Genomic DNA, 25,233 nt, shown 5'->3' on the forward strand with positions numbered 1-25,233 from the left:
TGGTCTCCAGCCTCCTCCTGCCGACTCTGGCTTCTTAACTGCTTGGGTGGGGCTGTTAGTGATCGGATTTAATTCCACTCGAATGATCCCCAAAGCTTCCAATTCTTTTACTATTTTATCCATTTCCTCAACCGCTCCAGGGTTCAAGGGATATTGTCGCACTGGTGGATGTACTCCTCCTTCGATGACATGAACGTGTTTAGCCCCCAAATCTCCACAATCATTTTTAAATCGTGCTACTTTAGCTTTGGAGATAATTTCCCTCAATTTTTCTTTCCCTGCTTCAGAGAAATCACTTTCTTCAATCTTTTCTTCTGTGACAGCTGGTACATCCACTTCTTTGTACCAGCTTATCGGACTCTTTCCAATTGGAGTCATATCTATTCGTACAACTCTTGCTTGTAATTTTTTCACTCGTCGTCTTATTAGAGTTCGAAGTCTTTTAGGCCGATGCAATTCTCTCAAATCCTTGACTGTTATCAAATTAAAGGGGCCTTTTATCCAAACTACCCCTTTCCATATTCCAAATGGTCTTTTCTCCGTTGCCGCATTTGCATACTGGATCAATAGGTATCCTTTGGTCTCGAGGTTTCTGCGGGTCATGGACACCTCTGCTCCCGTGTCCACTAGGTACGGTTCTCCATCCACATCAGTGTAGATATTGTCCTCTTCCCAGTAGGCATGGTCTAGCGTGACCCGCGCCTCCAAAGCCATTACTTCTTTTGCCCCTCCAGCCGCCGCTGTAGCTTGGCGGACTTCCTGGAGGGCTTTCCTTTGTTCTGGAGTTAATTTGTCGTACTCCTCTTTAGGGAGATAGCCACCACCACGAGGTGCAGGTGTAGGTCGCGATTGTCGTGGTGGAGATGGTGGACCTCTCGGCCGAGAGCTCCATTGTCCAACTGGAGACCTTTGATTATTCCTCTGTGGTGTTTGATGTGACTGAGGAGGTGGTGGTTTAGGCACTGAATTTCTTTTCTCCACTCCCACCGGTTTTTGTCCTGATCTCGGTGTGCTCTCCTTCTTCCTCTTTTCTTCATAGAACTGCTGCTCCAGATCCCAGCTCTTTACCACCGCGTCCATTTGTGGGACTGTAGTGCCGTCTATGGGCATTTTCACAAAGTTTATCTCCCCTCTTCTTCCCTTAGTGACCTCTCTCAGTGCTCTAACATAGCGTTGTGGCAAAATCGTCTGTTTTAGCCCATGCCAAACTTGAACCAATGTTTGACCTTTGTCTAGTCCAGCTTTAGCTCGAGCAATATGGGAATCTTCATCGTTGGGATCTTCCAACACTAACCTGGCATAATGGTTTCGTGCTGGTTCACCCCGACTGATGGGTTGACTGGTAACATGGGCTAGCCACATAGATTTACCCTCTTCACTATTAGAAGCTCTGTCAATAAGGGTCCACACTTCTTTCAAATAGTCTTTTAGGTCTTCATTTGGTTCGTTCTCTCTCACCAGCATCTTTAATATCTTGAATTCATGGAATTCCCTGCCGTCTGCTTGAATTTCAGCTTGAATTGCTGGCAGACTTTGCTCTCTAGATCCAGCAGGAAAGTTCTGATTTGGGAGGCTTGCTTGTAATCCTGACGATGGTGGAATTGTTTCTCCCTCATCATCCAGATTTTCTTCATTGGTTTCTCTCAACACTTGCCGTGACCAGCGTAAAGCTGTTGTTTTTAGTTTTCTCAACATCACATCATGGGAAACGCCTAAATAGGCGACTCTGAAGTTATTTGTTAACTCTTTACAGGCAGTCAGTGTAGGATAGAAGGGCCACATTAGTATATTAGCCCACTCTCCAACAGTAGCTGTTACCTCGAGAGTTTTCTTTTCATTTTGTCGCTCTGTCCACTCTTCTGGGATGTCATACCCAGTTTGTCCAACTTCTGGAGCATAGGTTTGTCGCTTATCTCGGGTCTCCACTGGGTTGACCCTGACATCTCTTGCAATTCTCTCTGAGGCCACACGCACATTATGCACCCCAACTTCTTTCTTTCGTCATCTGTAACGTCCAGTTCGTAGTTCTGGGCGTGAGACTTCTTTTTCCCCTACCACAGATAGCGGTTCATCCTCTTCTGAGTCTTGTGGATTGATCTCCTCTTCAGACTCTCTTTCCTGGTCCTCATCCATATCAGATTCATGGGGAGGACGTGGGTCTTGTGGTTGTGGGTCCCCGTTTTGTTCTGACTTTCGGGGTGACCCAGGTGCTTCAGTATTTCCGACTGGTAAAGGAATGAATATAGGATCCTCTTCTCCATTATCCGGTGGAGGAGCCTGGAAAGGCTCTCTCATCCGTGATTGGGAGCCTGTTGGGTGTATGATAGTCTGGAGCCCACTTGCAACTTGTTTTAATGTTGGTCGTGGGGTTTTAATCCTTAATCGCTGCACTCCCACAGCATGTACTGATCTTTTCTCACTTGTCGCCATGGGAATGGGCTGCATCACTAACGGGGGACTAGTTGCCACTCCACTTGCTCCAACTGCACCCTTCTTTGGACCTGCTCTATTTGGTCCTAGGTTCACTGCTTCAAGTGCCCTTCTCACTCGATCTTGCTCCTGCTCATTGCTAGTGACCACCACTATCTCTCTCATTGATCCCCATACTCCTGGGGTACGCATGTGTAGGTTCACGGCTGCCATGGCAACCTTTTCTGCCTCTTCCCATGTCATATGTCCAGATCATAATCCGTCCACACATATTACCACCCGCCGATGCTGGCGTTCTTTGGCCAAATCAATAGCTGTTCCCAGAGTTTTCAACATTTTCTCCGTGTATTCAATTGAATTTTCTCTCCCTGGGTAGCTTTCGAAGGGCACATGTATGAGTGCATGATAATCCATTCGTGGTGAGCTTGTTATCACCATCGATTTTCCGTCCAGACTTCTCCCTTTTATGTTCTTAAGCTCTTCTTGGTATTCTTTGCCTGCCCGCTCCTTGAGCTTTGCTCGGAATTTTCGGTTGGCAATTTTCAGTCTGTGATTTGTGAAGACAATGAGACTATCTCCATCTATATCCCAAGGACTGCCAAAATAATGATATGCCCGTCTTCCATATTGGGTCACCATTTGTTTGGTTCCTTCGGGCATAGGGTTCAAGTCCTCCATGTAGTCAGATTCAATGTATACATGGTGGGTTTTTGCTTTAGATTTTCTAAAGATTTCCTGCGAATGCCCTTCCTCTTTAATATGGTAACTCGGTCCGGCAACACATTCTTCAGCTTTAAGCTGTCCCAAGCTTCTGGGCCCACATTCCGGCGATTGATGGAATATCTGTCCAGATACTCCCTGAAGAAAAGACGAAGGTCTTTTCTCCTGCTCAACCAGGCGTTCTGTCTGTTTCTTAACTGTTGAGGTTGTTCCTCTCACACTTCCTGGGGCAGATTTTGCCACACCGGGTCAAAGCTTGTGTGGAGCTGGTCCGGGCTTTTATATTCTTGACTATTTCCCCCAGAATTAGGACCTCCCGGGGATATCAATTCATCTCCACTTCCCTCTAGCTTGTTTTCTTCATCACTTTGTTCGGCTTCGGCCTGGAAATCTATCTTGCACTCGTCTTCATTGTTGAGGATCTGACTTCCACTCATATCTTCCATTAAGCGTTCTTCCTAACCCCTTTAGCCGTTCTGCCATGGACTTAAACTCAGCAAACACGGACGCTGATTTTGCTTTAACATCTACCAGGACCGTCTCTATTCCCAACAACCCAGCTGTCATTTTTACTACGGAGTCATAACTTTTCTCAGGACTTATTAAGGTGGTGATTTGTCCTCTTTTTCACTCTTCTCCAAGAAGTTTACACCACCACTCAAGCCACTCTCTGGTCCCCGTCTTGTCCTTTGGGACTGGTGGGCTTTCCAAAACGGCCAGGATCTGCCCCTCCTTATGCTTACCTGGATAATATATCCCTAATGTGTGTATAGTTCCTGCCATAGCTTCTTTGAAACTTTCTTCATCAGTTTCTACACTTTGATCTCTGACATATTTTTGAACTGTTTCTGCCCAAGAATCATATCCTCGTCCATACAATACCACTCTGTGTGGCCGAATATCCACTTCTTTTCCCTCGTCATGTTCGGATTCAGGGGTTGCTACGGGTCCTGGCTCTTCTTCAGCCATTTTTTCACTACTTGTTCTTAATACTAACCTTACTGTTTCGTAATGATTGTCCTCCCTTTATTCTCTCGGTTGCTGAGATTGTCGATTCCACCACTGTCGTCTCCTTGACTTCAGCTATGGTCCTTGTCGTCTCGAGTCGTCTGCCTCTCAAAGCCTCTCTTGGCGCCTTGAGTCAGGGATGAGTGACAGATTACTTGGCTATTCAGCGCTAATTCCAGAGGTTAACTCCAAATCAGCTGCTCCTTTTCCCGTTTCTCCCCTCAGGAACCTCACGGGTTGATGATCCTATTCTCTCTTGTAGATCACCATTTTGCATGGTATACTCTCATACCTGCTCTCTTGACGATCCGATCCAGCAGGCTCCCTCGCCTGCTTCCCTTCCTCGTCGTTTCGTGACGATCCAGCAGGCTATCCCCGTCTGCTTCTCGACCCAGTCCAGACGATCCAGCAGTGACACGTCTGCTTCTCGTCCTTGATCCCAGCTCCCTGGGATACTTACTCCTGTTGTCTTTACTTCGTCCTTCTGGTGGTCGCCTCCAAATTTTCACACCTCTGGAAAACAGATATGTTTCAAGCCGTTACTGGACCTATACAGGCCATCAGCCGATACTCTCCACAACACTGTCTCCTTTGGTGATCCACTCAGGGGCTTTCCACCTATCCAATGGCAAAGACTCTCCTTTGGCCAGGATTCTTCCTCGGACCCGACTACACTTCGTCAGGTCCCTGTTCGGGCGCCACGTGTCAGATCCCGCTTTTTTTTTTAGATACACGGCACACGCTCACCCTCCGATGAGTGTGTTTGTGTACTAAACCAGCTCTCCGTCTCTGGGGTCCGACCTTCGTGTCTCCACGGGTATTACCCGGCAGGGCTGCACAAAGGCTGTTCAAGCTGGTGGCGAGGAGATTCGTCTAGCCGCTCACTGCCTCCATCCGGACGTCCACCCCGCTGAAGCTGATCTCGCACCCCGGTCGAATTGCCTTCTCTGGAACCAGGATACGAACCGGCCACGCCAGTTAACGGCAGCTCTCCTCTTATGGATCAGGGCTCTTGGAATGTTGCTAGATTTTGAATTTAGTGACTCGTACAGCGAGTCCCCAGGATGCGTTATTTTCATTAAAAACCAGACTAACCTTTTAGAGCACTTTTTGATGTTGTACACCCAATAATCTAACTTTTACACCTTAAGAAGCATCAATAAATCCAATGTCCGAGCCTTAACACTTTAACTGCATGCTTGGAAATTTATTGCAGGTTTTGCAAGTGCCGACAACATAATCAAAATAGGTTATATGATGATAATTTCACAACAGTAATTCAAGTATAATTAGAATAATGATTGGCAGAGATTTTTGTTTTTAATTCAATAATACTGTCTGATCTTACTTTGACTGGACTGGATTGACTTCTTAACAATTTTTCTAGGAGTGAGGGAAGGAGGATTTTGAGGTTAAAGTCCCCAGCTCGATGAACTTGATTTCCTCTTCATCAGCTATTAGTCGTTAGCTGACCACGATCCTTGTGGATTAATTTCTTCAGGAAATTAATCCACATAAGAGTTTATTCCTTCTTCAATCAACCAAAAGTTGATCTAATCCATTCTGGTATGATGTGATGTTCCTTGAGAGAGAAAACGTTGAACCTTCCCCACTCAGACTTAAGGCCAGTGATTATTCTCCAATGCTCTGCTACTCCGTGACTGGACGGCCTGAGTGGGAGTTGAAAACTCTCTCAAATGATCTCTTATGGCTCCAATCCTCTCACTCCACGATTCCAATTGCTGCTCACAAGATGGTCAAGTCTTGTGATCTCCTCGTAGCAGGGGAGAAGTGACAACAGCACCTCTCCCTGGAAGAATAACCCTGTTTCCTGGTGTTTCACAGTTTATATATGTGCTGGACTCTTGTCTTCAGATCATCTTGGTTACCATGGGGATGCTGGTGACTCAAAACCTCCTCCCTTCTCCTTCCCTTACTGGAAGCCATCTGCGGCCCTTTGCCAGTAACTTATTTCTCAAGTTCCTCTTTTCTGTTAACACTTCAGCTTTTCTGAGAATTCAGTCTTTTAAATCATTTCTTTAAAATCACATCAATCATATTCAATCATTTCATTACAACTCTCTTTCACATAAAAACAATTCATATGATCATATACAAACATTTTCCATTCCTTATTATTCATTTCATATTTTACCACATCTTAATCATTTGATCAGTTGTTTATCATCAGCTTTTCTTGCCTCGTTGCAACATCTTCTTCACTTCCTCTTTCTCTCTGACTGCACTCTTTATGAAAAACAACTTCTTCACTTCCTCTTTTCCTCTGACTCTGCACTCTTTATGAAAAACAACTCATATAATCATTCATTTCACTTATTTGTAACATACTTTTTCTAATCAACTCTTAATTTTTAACACATTAATACTTCATTTAATCATACTTATGTTAGAATCATTCTTAGACATTACTTTTAACACATTAATACTTCATTTGGTCATACTTGTCATGTTAGAATCATTCTTAGACATATTCCATCGTCTTCACCACTGAGTTCATTCTGTGGGCCTCCCCATTTGTAATAGAAAAGTCCGGTATGACCTCACTTACTCCGGGAAAGTACCAAACACTGTCCAGTTTAATCCAACAGCATGTATATTAATCCTATGGCACTTATTATATTCCAAGATGAAAACAAGCTGAAAGCAAGCTTAAAGTCATCTTTCTTGACAGAGGCAAGCCACCAAGACACCCAGAGAACCCAGAAGAAGTTATAGACTTCTCTGGCTGTGATTGGAGAAATTGTGCATAGTGCATGTTTTGCATTTTCTATCACCCCAATGTGAGGGTGCTACCATACAAGGTACTCACTACACACCGGGAGCAACTAGGGGATTAAGGACCTTGCCCAAGGGCGCTTAGTGATTTTCCAGTCAGGCTGGGATTTGAACCAAGAATCCTCTGGTCTCAAGCCCAACGCTTAACCACTAGACCATCACCTTCCCCAGAAGTTGCATCTGACATGCAAGCCTAGATTTGACGTGTTGGTGAAAGAAAATCCTACTGTCTTCCATAAGATTTCTCTCTGCAAAGTCCACAAAGTTGCACTGAGGCAGTCCTCTCATTCACTTGGGAGAACTCCAAAACAACGGCTCTCAGCCAGGGACTTGAGATTATGGCCACACCCGCCCGACACCTCTAACCCTGGACATCTCCGGAGAAAGAGACAGTTGAGTCCCTCTCCAGGAGTTTGGTTCCAGAGCCCACACTATGTGTGGAGGTGAGCGCAACTATTTGTAGTTGGTATCATCAGAAGTGCTGGGTTGAATAGATCTATTCACGATTTTAAATTGATTCACATTTTAATTCCCACAAATCAATTTTATATATATATATATATATATATATATATATATATATATATATATGATAATTTTTATGATTTTCCTTTATAATTCATTGCTTGTCTGAATCAGAAATTTAAGTTAAATATATCATATAGCAGATGAACACACTGATATTTGAGAAGTGAAATGAAGTTTCTAGTATTTACAGAAAGTGTGCAATAATTATTTAAACAAAATTGGCCAGGTGCATACATTTGGGAACTCTTGTCATTTTATAGATTTGAACACATTAAGCACTAATTATTGGAACACAAAATTTGTTTGGCAAGCTCATTGACCCTTGACCTCCTTATACAGGTGAATCCAATCAGGAGAAAGGGTATTTAAGGTGGCCATTTGCAAATGGTTCCCCTCTTTGCATCACTTCTAATAAGTGGCAACATGGGGGCCTCTAAACAACTCTCAAATTACCTGAAAACAAAGATTGTTCAACATCATGGTTTAGGGGAAGGATACAAAAAGCTATTTCAGAGATTTCAGCTGTCAGTTTCCACTGTGAGGAACATAGTGAGGAAATGAAAGACAGCAGGCACAGTACTAGTTAAGGCCTGAAGTGGCAGGCCAAGAAAAATCTCAGATAAGCTGTAGTGAAGGATGGTGAGAATAGTCATAGTCAACCAACAGACCTGCTCCAAAGACCTACAACATGATACTGCTGCAGATAATGTCTCTGTGTATCGTTCAACTATACAGCACACTTTGCACAAAGAGATGCTGTATGACGCTGTAATGCAGAGGAAGCCTTTTCTGTGTACACACCACAAACAAAGTTGCTTGAGATATGCTAAAGCACATTTGGACAAGCCAGCTTCATTTTGGAATAAGGTGCTGTGGACTGATGAAACTAAAATTGAGTTATTTGGACATAAGGGGCAGAATGCATGTCAGAAAAAGAACACAGAATTCCAAGAGAAACACTTGCTACCTACAGTAACATTTGGAGGTGGTACAATCATGCTGTGGGGCTGTGTGGCCAGTGCAGGTACTGGGAATCTTGTTAAAATTGAGGATCACATGGATTCCAGTCAATATCAGAGAACAATGTTCATGAAACAGTGACAAAGTTGAAGTTGCGCCGGGGCTGGATCTTTCAACAAGACAACGACCCTAAACACTGCTCAAAATCTACTCAGGCATTCATGCGGAGGAACAAGTACAATGTTCTGGAATGGCCATCTTAGTCCCCAGACCTGAATATTATTGAAAATCTGTGGTGTGATTTTAAGCATGCTGTCAATGCTCAGAAACCAACAAACCTGAGATGTTTTGCAAAGAATGGTCCAAAATACCTTCAGCCAGAATCCATATTCTCATTAGAAGCTATAGGAAGCTTTTAGAGGCTGTTATTTCTGCAAAAGGAGGATTGACTAAATATTGATGTATTTTATTCTGTTGGGGTGCCCAAATGTATGCACCTGCCTAATTTTATTTAAAGAATTATTGCACACTTTCTGTAAATCCTATAAACTTCATTTTACTTCTCAAATATCATTGTGTTTGTCTGCTGTATGATATATTTAACTGAAATTGCTGATCCAAACAACCAATGATTTATAAAGGAAAATCATGGAAATCATCAGGAGTACCCAAACATTTCCATACAACTGTGTGTGTGTGTCTGTGTGTGTGTATATTAAATTTGGCCGACGGTAGAGATTTAGATGCCACCAACCAATCGCTGTAATGCTTGTTGATGACATTATCTTATCTTCCTCAGTGGCTCTGAAGGACTGGAAAAGGCTGCAGTTAGTGCTTTGGTCACAGGCTCCATCTCCACCTCGGCAGATTAAAACTTCTCCTTGTAAGAGTGTAAAATTATAAGTAATTTTAACCCCCTGGAGTCGCTTGACTAAATTCGGTCATGTAAAAGTAACATGAGGGAATTAAGCAATTGTCCCATTAAATTTACCAGACTCAGTCTCTATTTCAATATGTTTTAAAAGTGCATGCTTCAATCTTTGTAGGAGTTTTTAAATCATGTTAATAATGTTAATTATTAATCATAATTATTAATTATGATTAATAATTCCCGCAATGTTTTTCTTTGTGAATTTTTGTGTGGATATTTGCAGAAAGCCGCAGTAAAGTCTCACATTTCCCCATTCAGCTGAGCTGAGAGCTTCGTCTCGGAGCAGGGGAGCGGAGGAAAAAAAACCACACCTTCTGCTTTACCATTGGTGGAACCCCATGACATGAGCCAATCAGGATCATCAACCCTTTCTGGATAAATGCCACCAAAAGCAGACAGACTATCACTGCCTCCTGCTGGACTAAAGAAAGAATAGTGAAATGTTTCTTATTTGTTTATTTTAATCAATTTAGCTTTGCAAAGGGACTATATGACCCATTCAGAAACACTTCCATTATAACTGTCATTCTCTTAAAAGGCTTTATTTTACTCTACGAGGTCTACTAGAAAAGTATCCGACCTTATTATTTTTTTTTCAAAAACCATATGGATTTGAAACACGTGTGATTACATCAGACATGCTTGAACCCTCGTGGGCATACGAGAGTTTTTTCACGCCTTTTGGTTACGTCATTCGCCTGTGGGCAGTCTTTGAGTGAGGAATCGCCCACCCTCTCGTCGATTTTTTCATTGTTTAGGAATGGCTCAGAGACTGCTGCTTTGTTTGATCAAAATTTTTTCAAAACTGTAATGCATCAACTGAGTGGACACCATTGGATAAATTCTGCTGGTTTTCGGTAAAAATTTTAACAGCTGATGACAGATTTTGGTCTGGTAGTGTCGCCGTAAGGATGGCCCACGGCGCCTGACGGCGATCTGCGCTTTGAGGCAGCAGCGTCTCGCCGTTTCAAGTTGAAAACTTCCATATTTCAGGCTCTGTTGACCCAGTAAGTCTTCAGAGAACAGAGAACTTTCAGAAGAAGTCGGCATGAGGAGTTTATTCGGACATTCCATTGACATTTTGTAATGAAAGAACATGCGGGCAGAGTCACACGTCGGGCCGGACCCGACCGCGGGGGATCGCGACAGGAAAAACACCTCCGTTGGAAACCTTAATGGGCAAGTTGGAACATGCCCAAGCTGTTAAACAATTTCTCAGTTACTCACTTGTTGAAAGCCATCAAAAGCCGCCTGAATTTTACAAATGGTTTTCAACACGGAGGCGTTTTTCCTGTCGCGGCATACACAGATTTGCCGAGTCGTCACGGAAACGACTCGGCGAATTTGCGCGCACGTCTTTCATTAAAAAATGTCCTTAAACAGTGGAATGTCCGCATAAAGTCCTCATGCCGGCCTCTTCTGAATCTTCTCTGTTCTCTCACAACGTCCTCGGTGAATTAAGCCTTAAATTAAGATGTTTTCAGCTCGAAACAGGCCGACGACGGCGCCTGGAAGCGCTGCAGGACGTCCCGCTCCGTGTGAAGTCCTTACACCGACAGAAACACCCCATAATCTCTCATCAGCCGTTAAACTTTTCACCGAAAACCATCTTAATTTCTCGAATAGTGTCCACTCGGATATTCCTCACAGGTCCAGAAAAAATTTTGCTAAAGCAACGCGCGCCATCTCGAGCAGCGTGTGAAACAAAGGAATTCAGCTGAGAGGGCGGGACCACATCTCACTCAAGGCCTGCCCACAGGGAAATGACGTCACCGACACGCGTGAAAAAACTCACGCATGCACCCGAGGGTTCAAGCATGATTGATGTAATCGCACGTCATTCAAATCCATATAGTTAAAAAAAAAAATAAAAGGGTCAGTTTATTATCTAAGAGACCTCGTATGTGTCATGTTGGAAAGCTGTAGCTTTTGGTGTTAAACTGATTAGCATTTACACAGCTTATACGCATGCTCTAGTCTTCTTCTGGGGATGTTACAGCGCCACAGACAGGCCTGGCATATATACTACAATGTTAAATGGAGCTTCAAGGCACAGAATCTGCCTTGAACATTTTTGTAATCAAATTATTTGAGTTACTTGACTAATCGTTTCAGCCCTAGAGTGCTGCATGTACAAAGAAGAAAACTTAAAGGGGATAGAGAATCAAAATCATCTTTTTCATGTTTTTGGTGTTAGTTCAGAGTCTCCCTGCTGTGGGGAAAACACACGAAGTGCCAGCAAGTTTCAGAACCTCTGTTTCAGGTATTTCTCCTTTTTTGAATTGCCGCTAGAAAACAGGCCAATCCATTTTTGAGAGAAAATTTACGTCACTTTTTCACCAATAGCCCCCCCCATACACACACCCACACCCACCCCCTTTCAAACACGCCCCTTCGAAATTAATTATTCATAAGGTTGTGCGCACCCATTCGTAACACTCGAAGAGAAGCAATGGCGAGCTACAGGTTTGCTTTCCCAGGCTGTTTTAGCGGACTACGATCTTCCCACGGAAAGCAATGTACGCGATCACTGGCTTTTATTCATTTTTAACCGCATCCCCAGTACATACAACCGCAGACTATTTCTTTGCTCTGCACATTTCACAGAGGACTGTTTCACAAACCTTGCACGATTTCGAGCTGGCTTCAGTCAGCATTTAATACTCAGACTTTAGAGGGTCAGTTCCGACTCTGCGACAAAATCAACCCCAGCAATCAGTACAGCCTGTGAGTATCACATTTTCTTTTGTTTTAAATTTGTGTTGCGCCATATTCCTGTTGTAAGAACTGCATGTTAGAATGGCACGTTAGCTCTGGTTTGTTCCTCTAAAGGGAATAAGCTAACCCCTTAGCAACTAGGGATGTGTATCGAGAACCGGTTCCTTTTGGGTATCGTTAAGAAATGACTTGATCCACTGACATCAATAAGCTTTGTGCTTAACGATTATGTTATGTTGATTATGTTATCGGTCCTTCAGAGTGGCCGTTGTTTTGGGGGGTGTTTGTCAGGAAAATGATCATTTCTGTATTGATTACAGATCCTGCAGCGGGTCCGTAAACAACTTTTCTGCAGCGCAGCTTTGCTTTGAACCTTGAACCAATCGAAGCAGTGCTTCGCAGATTGAAGCAATGCTTCGATTATTCTTTCTTTCTTTTGCTTAATTTTCTCCTGCTAAAACCCTAAAGAGCATACGTCTGTGAGTATTATTTACCTTTTCTATGTTAAACTGACCTTTTATGTTCTTCTGAAACAGTTGATAGATGTATTTTATAACTTAAAAACGGGAGCGATGCTAACGCGTTAGCATGTCTATGGCATTTTCAATGTTAAAAGTTAGCATTGCAGCTGTCATCACGTTCGGGTGCATTTGTTTTCAAATTGTAATATTTCTTAAATTTATTTTTGTTTATGTATTAATAATCTAATTATTATTATATACAATTTTAGAGAAAGAGGCAAAAAAAACCCTGAATAGAAACACAACAGAAAATATAAAAGCAATGAAAATAAATAAATAATGCTTTCTTTTCAGTGAGAGCAAGGGCAGCCAATCAAACAACGGCAACCGATCAGCGCCACCTACGTGCATTTCATAATGAGGTTGCCAAATAAGCTCTGAAACGACGCCATTAAAGGCAAACGAGGCATTCTAAACCCAGCATAGTAACATAGCTGTTTCAGAGAGCCTTTTAGGAAGGTTCTGAGCCATTACAGACCGAACCAATTTTTTTTGGGCTACATATCACATCACAGAACAAGGATTAATGCCCCATTCAACCTCTCTCTATCACCTTTAAATGAATAATATTTGCAAAGATTTTATAGGGGAAAAAGTCTAAAAGCAAAAGCCTCCCAAAACAATTCTCAACACTTTCCAAGCTTTCAAGCACTGGATCTGTATTTTCTTTCTTACTTAAAATGGAGACATTAATGAACTCCATAGTAGGCCACCAGTACCAATGTGAGAAGAGTCAGAACTCACAGTCAGTATGTGGCTGGAAATGAGTGCATGGACCCAGGTCTCTGGCTGGTTGTGATCCTCCACAGTCCTCTCCATTAGGATCTGTTTTCACTGTTCTGGATTCAGTCAAGTCTCTGGGTAGAAGGTCCACTTCTGTGCTCTCATCTCTTTGGCTTTGACGAAGCTGTGGTGACTGTGGTTTTCCTTCATCTTCACTCTTCACATACATAACAGTGAAAGTGAACTTGGTGAGATTGGCATTCCCCAGACCATGAAGCTGCTTCCCCTCCTGACTTACCCAGAGTTCCTCCTGTTCCTTTCTGAAGCTTGGAGGCTTCGAATACTTCTGGACCATGTCTTCTTTACTTGCAGATAGCTTCTGCGTGTCTGCTAGGAAGAATTTAGATAGACAGAATTATGAACATTTCTTGTAACTAAGATAAAACAGTATTGTATCACTATATATACTTTGCCTCTGTGGATCCACTGCCTCTAAATTGGGTAGAGTTTATAAAATAGGTACCTGACATTTGGTAAAAAAAAAAAAAAAAAAATGCAAAGTTTCTACAATAAGTTGGAATGGTGAGCATTTCCAAAATGTTTTTAGAACCTCAAACCTCAACAGTTTTTAGAAGAATTCAACCCTTTTATTTCCTGTAATTACTTAATAATTTGAATGTTATTTTACAGTCTTAATGTATATATAAATGTTTTAGGTTCTTGTTATATACAGACTATTACCGCATCCATGAAGGACGTAATACAATCATTGGTGTTTATTTATTTATTTGTCTGTCTGTTACAAGGATTATGTCAAAACCACTGCACAGATTTTGAAGAAATTTTCACCACAGATAGATATTAGGGCATGGAAGAATATGGCCATCGGGCATGGCGAAGGCTTTGTGTCAGTCCATCCGTGTCAAGTCAAGTCCTATTACTGCCACAGTGTTCAAATTAACAGGGAAAATTCTTGAGACACAGATCTTGGACAAGTTCAAAGATGGCTATCGTTGACCTATTTTAAGAGGTTAATAAGTCACATTCTGTTTCAATCTGTTTAGCTTTTAAATGGCGGGGTGACAGCCAATCAGAGTAGAGGTGCACCATGACATCACAGTCTGTTTGCTAGCTCAAACTCCTGCTCCTTTGTGTTTAAACATAACCTCTGTCAAAGCCAGGAATCTACCACAAGCTGTCAAGTGAGCTGCTAGAGCTGCTAGTGAGACATCTGTTGTCATCTGCATTACAAATTTACTGTGCAGCGTTTTTTTTTTTTTTTAATGACATGTTGAGCAAGACCACCTTAAATATTTTGTCCAAACTTAAGCTTGTTTTTGTGCAAATGACATCACTTCATAAAACCTCACTCTGTACAGGTTTGAAATCATTGTACATAGTGTTGCTATTTGGTAGTCATTTCATCTGTTACATTTTACACTAATTCATATAAAATGGCAACTTTTTTTCATACGTGGGCGGCATTGCAGCAGTCTGGTCTCAGTATGAGGACAATGATTCAATACAAATGCAAATCAGTATGCTTTCACTTTTTGGTTCATATTCATTAAAAAAAAAAAAAAAAATTCACCCATGCTTCCAATGTTTCTGGGTGGAAAAATGCAGTCACTTGCTTCAACTGAGCAGCTTGGTGGATTAGTGGTTAGCACTGTTGCCTTACAGCAAGAAGGTCATGGGATTAATTCCCACCTGTGGCCTTTCTGTGCAGAGTTTGCATGTTCTCCCCGTGTTTGCATGGGGTCCCTATGGATGCTCTGGCTTCCTCCCACATCCAAAAACATGCAGGTTAGGTGAATTAGAAACTTCATAATTGTCCAGGTCTCCCTTGTAACAGAGATCTCAATGTCAAAGGGACTAACCTGGTTAAATAAAGGTTACATTTAATTTGCAAATGGCTGGTTGAGTGTTCTCTCTGATCACCTCACACATAGAGCAAGCTGACAAAACACACATTATAATGCACCCTGCATTACGCATTCAGTTAGTGTGGTACATTCAGAATATACCAGTGACTATGGGAAAATAAAACACTGGCTTTGGTCAACGACTGGGGCTGACAGGCTGGGCTGCGTAACTGGCACTTGTTCAGGGCTTCCTGCAAGGCTGTGGACTAAAATGGCCGCCTGGTGGGACCCGTTAGTCTTGGTTGGCCACTCATCTAGGAGACGGAAAATTCTGAATTCAAACCCGGATGTAGTCAGCATCCGTTAGTTGTGCAGCAAATTGACCAGCATTACCATGGGCAGTAAATCAGAGACTGGCTCTCAGTACCCATCGAGTAAATAATTATGAAGTTGGTCACTGGAGCCTTGATTTCTGGACTTGAATAAACAAAATCTGTAGTTTTTGTCAAAAGCATTTCCTTTCAGACATGAATGGCATGAATGTCACTCCATACCTCTGAGCTGAGCTCAGCTGGCTGTCAGCATCAGTGTAATTCATAAAGAATGCAGGACGTCTCATTTTGGGGGAAAAACATTTTGGTCGATTCTAGTTTATTGTTTGTATTACAACATTTGGAAAGAGGTGTCATTTGATTTAAAATGGTGATTTTGCTTTGAAGTTATTAATTCTGACCGGACTCTAACTTGACTCGGCAGAGAGCGGTGGTACAAACCGAACAGAGGCAATTCTTGTTTCTTGCCTGCAACAAGACAAGAGTCCCAGTTGGTGACTTTAATCCGCACAAAAGTAACTCATGACTGAAATCTGTAAATATATTTGAGAGGGGTTAAGAAGCGGACTTTCTGCTTCTGAAAAAGCAATGAATCAGAGAAGCAGTGCACTGACCTGCTACTTTGTTAGTTCAAGCTTCAAAGCGGAGCCAGGCTGCAGAAGTGGTTGATTACACACCTGCTGCAGGGTCTGCAATCAATGTAGAGAAATGATCATTTTCTTGACAAACACCCTCAAAAACTAAAGCCACTCTAAAGGACCGATAAGGGAATCGTTAAGCAAAAAGGCTATTGATGTCGGTGGATCAAATAATTTCTTAACGATTCTCAAAAAGAACCGGTTCTCGATACCCAAGCCTAGTCCCCACTATGGAAGACTGGGCTATAGCGGGTAAGATAGATAATGAAACTAGAGTTGAATGGGAATTCAATTTGTTTGGCCCATAAAAAAAATAGTGGCATTGATAGGATTTTCCCTGCTCTTCTACAGAAGGGCTTGGATGTCCTAATCAATACTATAACTAAGATGTATCAGGCACATCTGGCTAATGGCTATGTTCCCAAATCGCGGAGACTAGCCAGGGTGATTTTTCTACCCAAGCGGGGCAAACTTTCTTACAAAGAAGCTAAAACATTTAGACCTAACAGTCTCACATCATTTCTTTTGAAAGGTTTGAATTTACAAGCTATAGAAACTGAAGTTTCCAGTTTACAGGATACTGTGTTCAGGGCCTATGAGATGGCTTGTCTGCAGAAGACCTGGAAGCCTGGTAAGAAGCCATCATGGTGGACACCAGAACCAAGAGGACTCGGCAAGAAGTCAGGTCCTGTTGGCTCTGGTGTCCACCATGATGGCTTGTTACACTGATAGATATGTCAGAGGTGGTGTCCTTAAAAGGTCACCACTCAATGTAAGGGAACATGCATATCAAGCAGGGGTCTCCACAGAGACTGCCCTGCATCATCTTGTTATGAGCATTGAGAGAAGCCTATCTTGTCAACAGTACGGATTAGGTTGCTTTCTCGATATCCAAGGAGAATTTGATACTGTATCAGTTGATTCTATTAAAGTAGCTCTGCAATCCTAAAGTGTGAACAGCACTGTAACCAGAGGGATTGTTGCCATGGTTCAATGTAGAAGGGCAACATCTTCATTTAGTTACAGCAGAGTGATGATGGCAGTGATAAACATAAACTTAGATGTCAGTGGCTGCAAAGAAAATCTTCACCCTCTTGGCCCTTTCTGGAACAGGTTGCCCACGCTGCTCTAAACACTTCCTATAGCTTCCAGTGAGAGTCTGGATTCTGGTTGAAGGTATTTTGGACCATTTGTCTTTACAAAACATCTCAGCTCAATTGGAGTCCACCTGGGATTAATGCAGTTGATTGGACATGATTTGGAAAGGCACACACATCTGAGGCATACATCAAAATATCTGACAGACTCCTCATCTGAAAGGCCCGAGGCGTCAGCTAGATCTGAGGCTAACAGCGGCTACGTCCGAGGCTAGCAGCGGCTACGTTCGAGGCTAGCAGCGGCTACATCCGTGGCTGGCGGCGGAGGCATCGGTGGAGACGGTTCATCCAGGCCGAGGCATCGGTGGCGGCGATACATCCAGGCCCGAGGCGTCGGCTACATCCGAGGTTAACAGCGGCTACGTCCGAGGCTAGCAGCGGAGGCATCGGTGGAGGCGGTTCATTCAGGCCCGAGGCATCGGTGGCGGCGATACATCCAGGCCCGAGGCGTCGGCTACATCCGCGGCTAGCAGCGGCTACATCCAGGGCTGGCGGCGGCTACGACCGTGGCTGGGGCGGCTGTGAACGAGGTTAGCAACGGGGAGGGTTGGGGTGCGGCTACCGGACCTGTGGTGGTGGAGGCTACTGGTGAGAATTGTTTTTGTAATCAATAGTGGCCATACTGAGCCACGACAGTCGGCATGGCACCACCCAGGAAAACAGATAAACTCGAGGAAGATATAGAGGAGATAAAGACCTCATTAAACCATATATCAAAAGACATGTCTAATCTAGACAAACTGATGGTGGAAATTAAAGAACTCCAAAATCTGGTTAAAGAGAAGGACAAGATCATTAAGAAACTTGAGCAACGTGTAGATGAACTTGAACAATTTACTAGAAAAGATGACGTTATAATATCTGGACTAGAAACAAGGCATCGGACATATGCAAGGGTGGTGGATTCTGGTGTAGCCAGTGGGGAGGATGCACCACCTGAAGAAAGACAATCATTGGAACAACAAGTTACAAACTTTTTATATCAAAAAGGTGTTGTCATCCATCAAGATACAATATCAGACTGTTATACTATTCCAACTAAAGATAGAAAAAATAAACTATCTAACATTGTTATACGATTTACAAGCAGAAAATATAAATATGAGTTATTAAGACAGGCAAAGAATTTGAAAGGAACGAGTGTCTATATAAATGAGCATCTAACAAAAAAAAATGCAGATATTGCTAGGGAAGCAAGACTACTAAGAAAACAGAAACATATTGTTGCTACATGGGTCTGGAATTGTAGGGTGTGGATTAGAGTGAAAGAAGGAACAAACGGTATACAAATCAAAAACATGGAGGACCTTACGAAATACAGACCTGAATAGACAATCAAATATAACATCTGTTGGTAATTGGACCAACAAAAAATCAGATCAAACATGGAAACAGAGGATAAAATATATGACATAGACACTAATATTGATGAAAGTATATTTGACTTAAAAACGATTGGTTGTGAGTATTATACAGTAGAACAGCTGAATAGTGAAAAAATTGCAGAAGATACCCTGTCACTCATACATATAAACAGTCGAAGCTTGTATTGTAAAATGTCACAAATAAAAGATTATTTAAATCAGTTTAAAAATAGATTTAGTATTGTTGCAATCACTGAATCTTGGCTTAAAGATGATCTCATGGATGAAGTTCAAATGGAGGGATATGAGCTGTATTTTGTAAACAGAAGATATAAAAAAGGCGGTGGTATTGCTCTGTATACAAAAACAGATCTGATGTGTACAATTGTTGAAGAAATGACAATTATGAATGATGTCATAGAAATTGTAACAGTGGAACTTGTACATGAAACATCTAAGAATATTTTAGTTAGTTGTGTATACAGAGCACCAGATTCTTGTGTTGTGAAATTTACAGATAAAATAATTGAATTATTCCATCAAATTAAAAACAAAACGCTTTTTATGTGTGGGGACTTTAATATTAACATAGAAAGCTCCAGCTGCCAAAGATCAAGTGATTTTGTGAATACAATGTATAGTTTGGGGTTATTCCCCTTGATAACAAAACCAACCAGAATTACATCGCAAAGTGCAACGGTAATTGATAATATATTTACAAACAGAACAGATGAAATTATCAAGAATGGGATCTTCATGACAGATATTAGCGACCATTTACCAATTTTTTCAATATTTAAATATAAAAATAGGTACAACAAAAAAACTGATATAAACTTTAAAAGAGATAAGTCAGTAAAAGCCTTAGAGGCATTAAAATATGACCTTAAAAATCAAAACAGGGAAGAAGTTTATGTCAGTGATGTTAATGTAGCATATAACTCATTTATGAAAATATTGATGAAATCATACAATAAAAATTGTAAATTAATTGAAATTAGTAAGAAAAGAGTAAATAAACCATGGCTGACAAAGGGAATAAAAAATGCTTGTGCAAAGAAAAACTATTTATACAGGTGCTTTTTAAAATTGCAAACAAAGGAATCAGAACATAAATACAAAAAATATAAAAATAAACTATTAACAATAATTAGGAAACAAAAAAAAGATTATTACAGTGAAAAACTAAATAAGAGTAAAGATAATATGAGGGTAACATGGGGAATTATAAAAAGTGTGATTGATAGTGATGGAACGAAAGAAACTATTCCAAATTACTTTAAGGAAAATAAAGAGATATATGATATAAAAGAAGTTGCAAATGGGTTTAATGATTATTTTTCAAATGTAGGGTCAAGTCTGGTGGGAAATAAACCAATAATAGAAGATAAATTATGTACATTGGTAAATACGGTCAATAGTATTTTCCTGGACAATGTGGAAAAAGATGAAATAAGAAATATTGTAAAAAACTGTGTAAGCAAAAGATCAACTGACCATGAAGATTTAGACATGATGACTGTAAAAAGTATAATAGAAATTGTTATTGAACCATTTACTTATATTTGTAATCTGTCTCTGTCAACTGGGGTTTTTCCAGATGAAATGAAAATTGCTAAGGTAGTCCCATTATATAAAAATGGAGACAAACATAATTTTTCTAATTACAGGCCAGTATCATTGTTCCACAGTTTTCTAAAATTATGGAAAAAGTTTTTGTAACAAGATTGGATAAATTTATTGAGAAACATCATATTTTAAATAATGCTCAGTATGGATTCAGAACAAAACATTCGACAGCTATGGCAATTATGGAACTAATAGAGAAAATATCAACAACAATAGATAATAAGGATTATTTTGTAAGTATTTTTATTGACCTGAAAAAGGCTTTTGATGTTATAGACCACTCAAGATTTCTCCACAAGTTACAACAATATGGAATAAGAGGTGTTGCACATCAGTGGGTAAAAAGCTACTTAGAAAATAGAAAACAGTTTGTTCAGATAAATAATACCAAATCAGAATTGTGTAACATTATTTATGGAGTACCACAAGGATCGGTACTTGGACCCAAACTGTTTATTTTGTATATCAATGATTTTGTGAATGTATCCAATGTGCTTGGCAGCATTTTATTTGCTGATGATACAACGCTGTTTTACTCTGGATCAGATATACAGGAAGTAGCACAAGTGATAAATACAGAGTTGGAAAAAGTTAAACATTGGTTTGATATAAACAGATTGTCACTAAATATTAATAAGACAAATTTCATATTGTTTAATGATAGAGCGAAAGAAAATAATGTGTCATTACAAATAGATGGAATGGATATACAAAGGGTAAAAGAAATGAAATTTTTAGGAGTCATGATTGATGAAGATCTTACATGGAAGTCACACATAAATTACATAAAAGGAAAAATAGCGAAAGCCATTGCTGTTTTGCATAAAGTAAAATATTCATTAAATAGTTATGGTTTATTAACATTGTACAATTCATTGATTGTCCCATATTTAACTTACTGTGTAGAAATCTGGGGATCAACATATACAACCTATATACAACCTTTATTTATTTTGCAGAAAAGAGCTTTAAAAGTGATTAGTAACAGTGGTTTTAGAGATTCATCTAATCCATTGTTTATTAAGTATAGGGTACTTAAATTTCATGATTTAGTTGATTTGAAAATATTACAAACGATGTACCAAGTTAATAAAAATACTTTACCAACAAACATTCAAAATATGTTTGAAAAAAGAGTAAGTAGTTATAAATTGAAAGGAATAGAAGTCTTTAAAAAAACAAGATTTAGAACCAAAGTAAAGGAAAGGAGTATTGCAGTAAATGGTGTCAAATTATGGAACAATCTTAATAAAGAAATTAAAGAATTAAGGTCGCTTAAATTATTTAAAAAAACATATTAAATTAGATGTATTAAGTAAGTATGAAACTATGAAGTAAGTCAGTGGGCTGCAAGAAAGTCAAAAAAAAAAAAGTAAACTGTTAATAATGTTTGGAGTGTCTTAAGTTTAAATGTAACCTGTCAGTGATGTAATCTATTAATTAATGGTCATAATTATGAAATGGGTCAGTGGTATGTGACAAGTTAAAGAAATGCAATCTGTTAAATAATGTTGACTATGATGCTGTATATTGAAAGATTGTATTGTTAAAAGGGGCAGAAATCATAAGACTTGTTCTTCTTTCTGCTCCTTTTCATTCTGGTATTGTGGTGCTTTTGTTTTTTGCTTTTCTGTTTTTCTTTTAAATGAATGAAATAAATATTAAAGAAAGAAAGAAAGAAAGATAAACTTAACTGGAAGAGACACATAACTGAGATTTTTCATGAGGCAATTCTCACTCTACAACAGTGACACTGTATTGTCGGACAAAGGTGGGGAGTTGGTCCCAATGTAATGAGATGGATCTACACTTCAGTAGTTAAACCCATGCTAAGTTATGCTGCAATACTTTGGTGGACCAGAGTGGAGCATGGGGCTGTGAGGGTTATGCTGTCTCATGTTTAAAGAGTGGAATGCCTTTGCATCACAAGTGCCCACAGGACAACACTGACAGCAGCTTTAGAAGTACTCCTGAACTTGGCCTCTTTTCACCTCTACATTGTTGGACAGACAACCTCTACTTCAGTAATGGGGCTTTCACACCGGAGGTGTCAGCTGTGGCAGAAGCATCACAAATTGGTCTAAAAAGCATCATTTTCAATGAGATGCGTTGCTTCAAAAACTGAGCTAAAAGCAACACTTCGCCGGGATCGTGCGTTTCTGCTTGTCGTCAGGCTGTCACGGTCAAAGTTCAGCCCAATCCAACTTTTGCTGGTGTGCGCTGTGACGTAGCTTTGTGCTGTCCAATACAAACAAGGCATCAGGTCAGCACATGGAAGACTGCAGTGCAGAAACCAATCATTTTTTTTTATAATTGAGTCATTTCAACTTGTAATTACGTCAGAATATGTGACTGCCTTTAATGTTGTGATCAGGACAGTCATTTCTAAAATATGAATTTGACTAATGATTGTTAAGGTTTTAAAATTATGCACAACAGGGACAGGGCTTCTGCCTGTGCAAATGTCTTTTGACTTAACTTTGATTTTGTGGACATTTTTTAATGATCCATTCATTTATTGTTAAAATATAAAATGAAACAGCTTTTAAAAGAAATAATAAAATAATTGCTGTTTAAAGACCCTTTTATTTAAAAGCAGGTAATGGTTTGCTGGATTCTCGAGACATTTAACCAGATGAAGGTCTTTTCTGCAGCGTTGACCTCTGGTGGAGCTGTTTAAGACACTTTTCTCCCATTTTGAAGAGCAGAGATGTTTTCTTCTGACTGGACTTCATGGTGTTCAGCTCATCACTGGAAGTTTTTGAAGTGTGTATGAATTTAGGTTGCTTGCACAGCAAATGTTCCTGATTGGGACAAATAAAAACAATAAATATAAAGAAACACTAAATAGTTAAAAAAAAAAAAAAAGACAACGAAGAAGAGGAGGAGAACGTTTCCACAAACAGCAGGAGAAGAAGAAAACTACAAGGGTAGAAATGAGAGTGGGGACTTTGAATGTTGGTAGTACACTCTAAGAAATAAAATGTTGAATTTAATTTATAAAGTTAAGGTAACTTTTTCCACATAACTTTGTCAATTAAGTTCAACACAATATTGGGATTTAAGTAATAATGTTTCATTTGATTTAATTAATGTCAATGATAGTGTTGTTTTGCACTTAATTAACAATGTTATGTGGAAAAAGTTACCTTAACTTTATCAATTAAATTCAACATTTTATGCCAAAAGTGTATGTTTCATTTCTAAGAGTGTATGACTGGTAAAGGGAGCGAGCTGGCTGATATGATGGAGAGGAGAAAGGTAGACATATTGTGTGTGCAAGAGACCAAGTGGAAGGGAAGTAAGAGCAGGAGCATCGGCGGTGGGTACCAGTTGTTGTACCATGGTGAGGACAGGAAGAGAAATGGTGTTGGGGTCATTTTAAAGGAAGAGTATGTTAAAAGTGTGTTGGAGGTTAAGCAAGTGTCTGACAGGGTGATGAGTGTGAAGTTGGAAATTGAAGGAGTGATGATAAATATCATCAGTGCATATGCCCCAAAGGTAGGTTGTGAGATGAAGGAGAAAGAAGATTTCTGGAGTGTGTTAGATGAGGTGGTGGAGAGTGTGCCCAAGCATGAAAGAGTGGTGATAGGAGCGGACTTCAATGGCCATGTTGATGAAGGGAACAGAGGTGATGAGGAAGTAATGGGTAGATATGGTATCAAGGATAGGAATGGGGAAGGACAGATTGCAGTTGATTTTGCAAAAAGGATGAAAATGGCTGTGGTGAATACCTACTTTAAGAAAAGGGAGGAGCACAGGGTAACATATAAGAGTGGAGGAAGGTGCACACAGGTGGACTACATTCTTTATAGGAGATGCAAGCTAAAAGAAATCAGAGACTGTAAGATGGTAGCAGGAGAGAGTATCGTTAGACAGCATAGGATGGTTGTTTGTAGGATGACTTTAGAGGTAAAGAAGAAGAAGACAGTGAGAGCTCAACAAAGGATCAGATGGAGGAAGCTGAAGGAGGAAGACTGTTGTGTGAAATTTAGCGAGCAGGTGAGAGAAGCACTGGTTGGAGGGGAAGCAATTTTGGACAACTGGAAAAGTACTGCAGATGTGGTGAGGGAGACAGCTAGGACAGTACTGGGTGTGACATAAGGACAGTGGAAGGACGACAAGGAGACTTGGTGGTGGAATGAAGAGGTCCAGGAAAGCATAAGGAGAAAGAGGTTTGCAAAAACATTTTGGGATAGTCGAAGAGACGAAGAAAGTAGACAGGAGTACAAGGAGATGCGGCGTAAGGCGAAAAGAGAAGTGGCAAAAGTGAAGGAAAAGGCATATTGCAAGCTGTACAAGAAGTTGAATAGTAAGGAAAGAGAAAAGGACTTGTACTGATTGGCCAGACAAAGGGACAGAGCTGGAAAGGATGTAGCAGGTTAGGGTGGTAAAAGATGCACATGGTAATGTGCTGACAAGTGAGGAGTGTGTGCTGAGAAGGTGGAGGGAATATTTTGAAGAGCTAATGAATGAAGGAGTGGAGACGAAGTGTGCTGGTTCCCATTTTCCAAAACAAGGGCAATGTGCAGAGCTGCAATAACTACATAGGCATAAAGGTGATCAGCCACAGCATGAAGTTATGGGAAAGAGTAGTAGAAGCTAGACTTAGAAAACAGGTGAAGATCTGTGAGCAGCAATATGGTTTCATGCCGAGAAACAGCACTACAGATGCAGTGTTTGCTCTGAGAATACTGTTGGAGAAGTACAGAGAAGGCCAGAAAGAGTTACATTGTGTGTTCGTGGACTTAGAAAAAGCTTATGATGGGGTCCAAGAGAAGAGCTGTGGTATTGTATGAGGAAGTCTGGAGTGGCAGAGACGTATGTTAGGGTAGTGCAGGACATGTACAAGAATAGTGTGACAGCGGTGAGATGCGCAGTCGGAATGACAGACTCATTCAAGGTGGAGGTGG

At 40.6% G+C, this 25,233-nt stretch overlaps 1 protein-coding gene across 1 annotated transcript in view; it reads right to left on the bottom strand.

Moving 5' to 3' along the window:
* LOC117521808 (oocyte zinc finger protein XlCOF6-like) overlaps positions 1-25,233 on the bottom strand; it is a 73,947-nt gene that overhangs the window by 27,837 nt on the left and 20,877 nt on the right. The window contains exons 2-3 of the mRNA XM_034183156.1: positions 13,634-13,722; positions 13,357-13,552 (exon numbers count right to left, since the gene is read on the bottom strand). Of these exons, the coding sequence (XP_034039047.1) occupies positions 13,357-13,552; positions 13,634-13,690 (253 nt within the window). The 5' untranslated portion in view covers positions 13,691-13,722. The remainder of the gene's footprint in view (positions 1-13,356; positions 13,553-13,633; positions 13,723-25,233) is intronic.

This window comes from Thalassophryne amazonica, chromosome 12 (assembly GCF_902500255.1).
Source record: "Thalassophryne amazonica chromosome 12, fThaAma1.1, whole genome shotgun sequence".
Taxonomy (NCBI): domain Eukaryota; kingdom Metazoa; phylum Chordata; class Actinopteri; order Batrachoidiformes; family Batrachoididae; genus Thalassophryne; species Thalassophryne amazonica.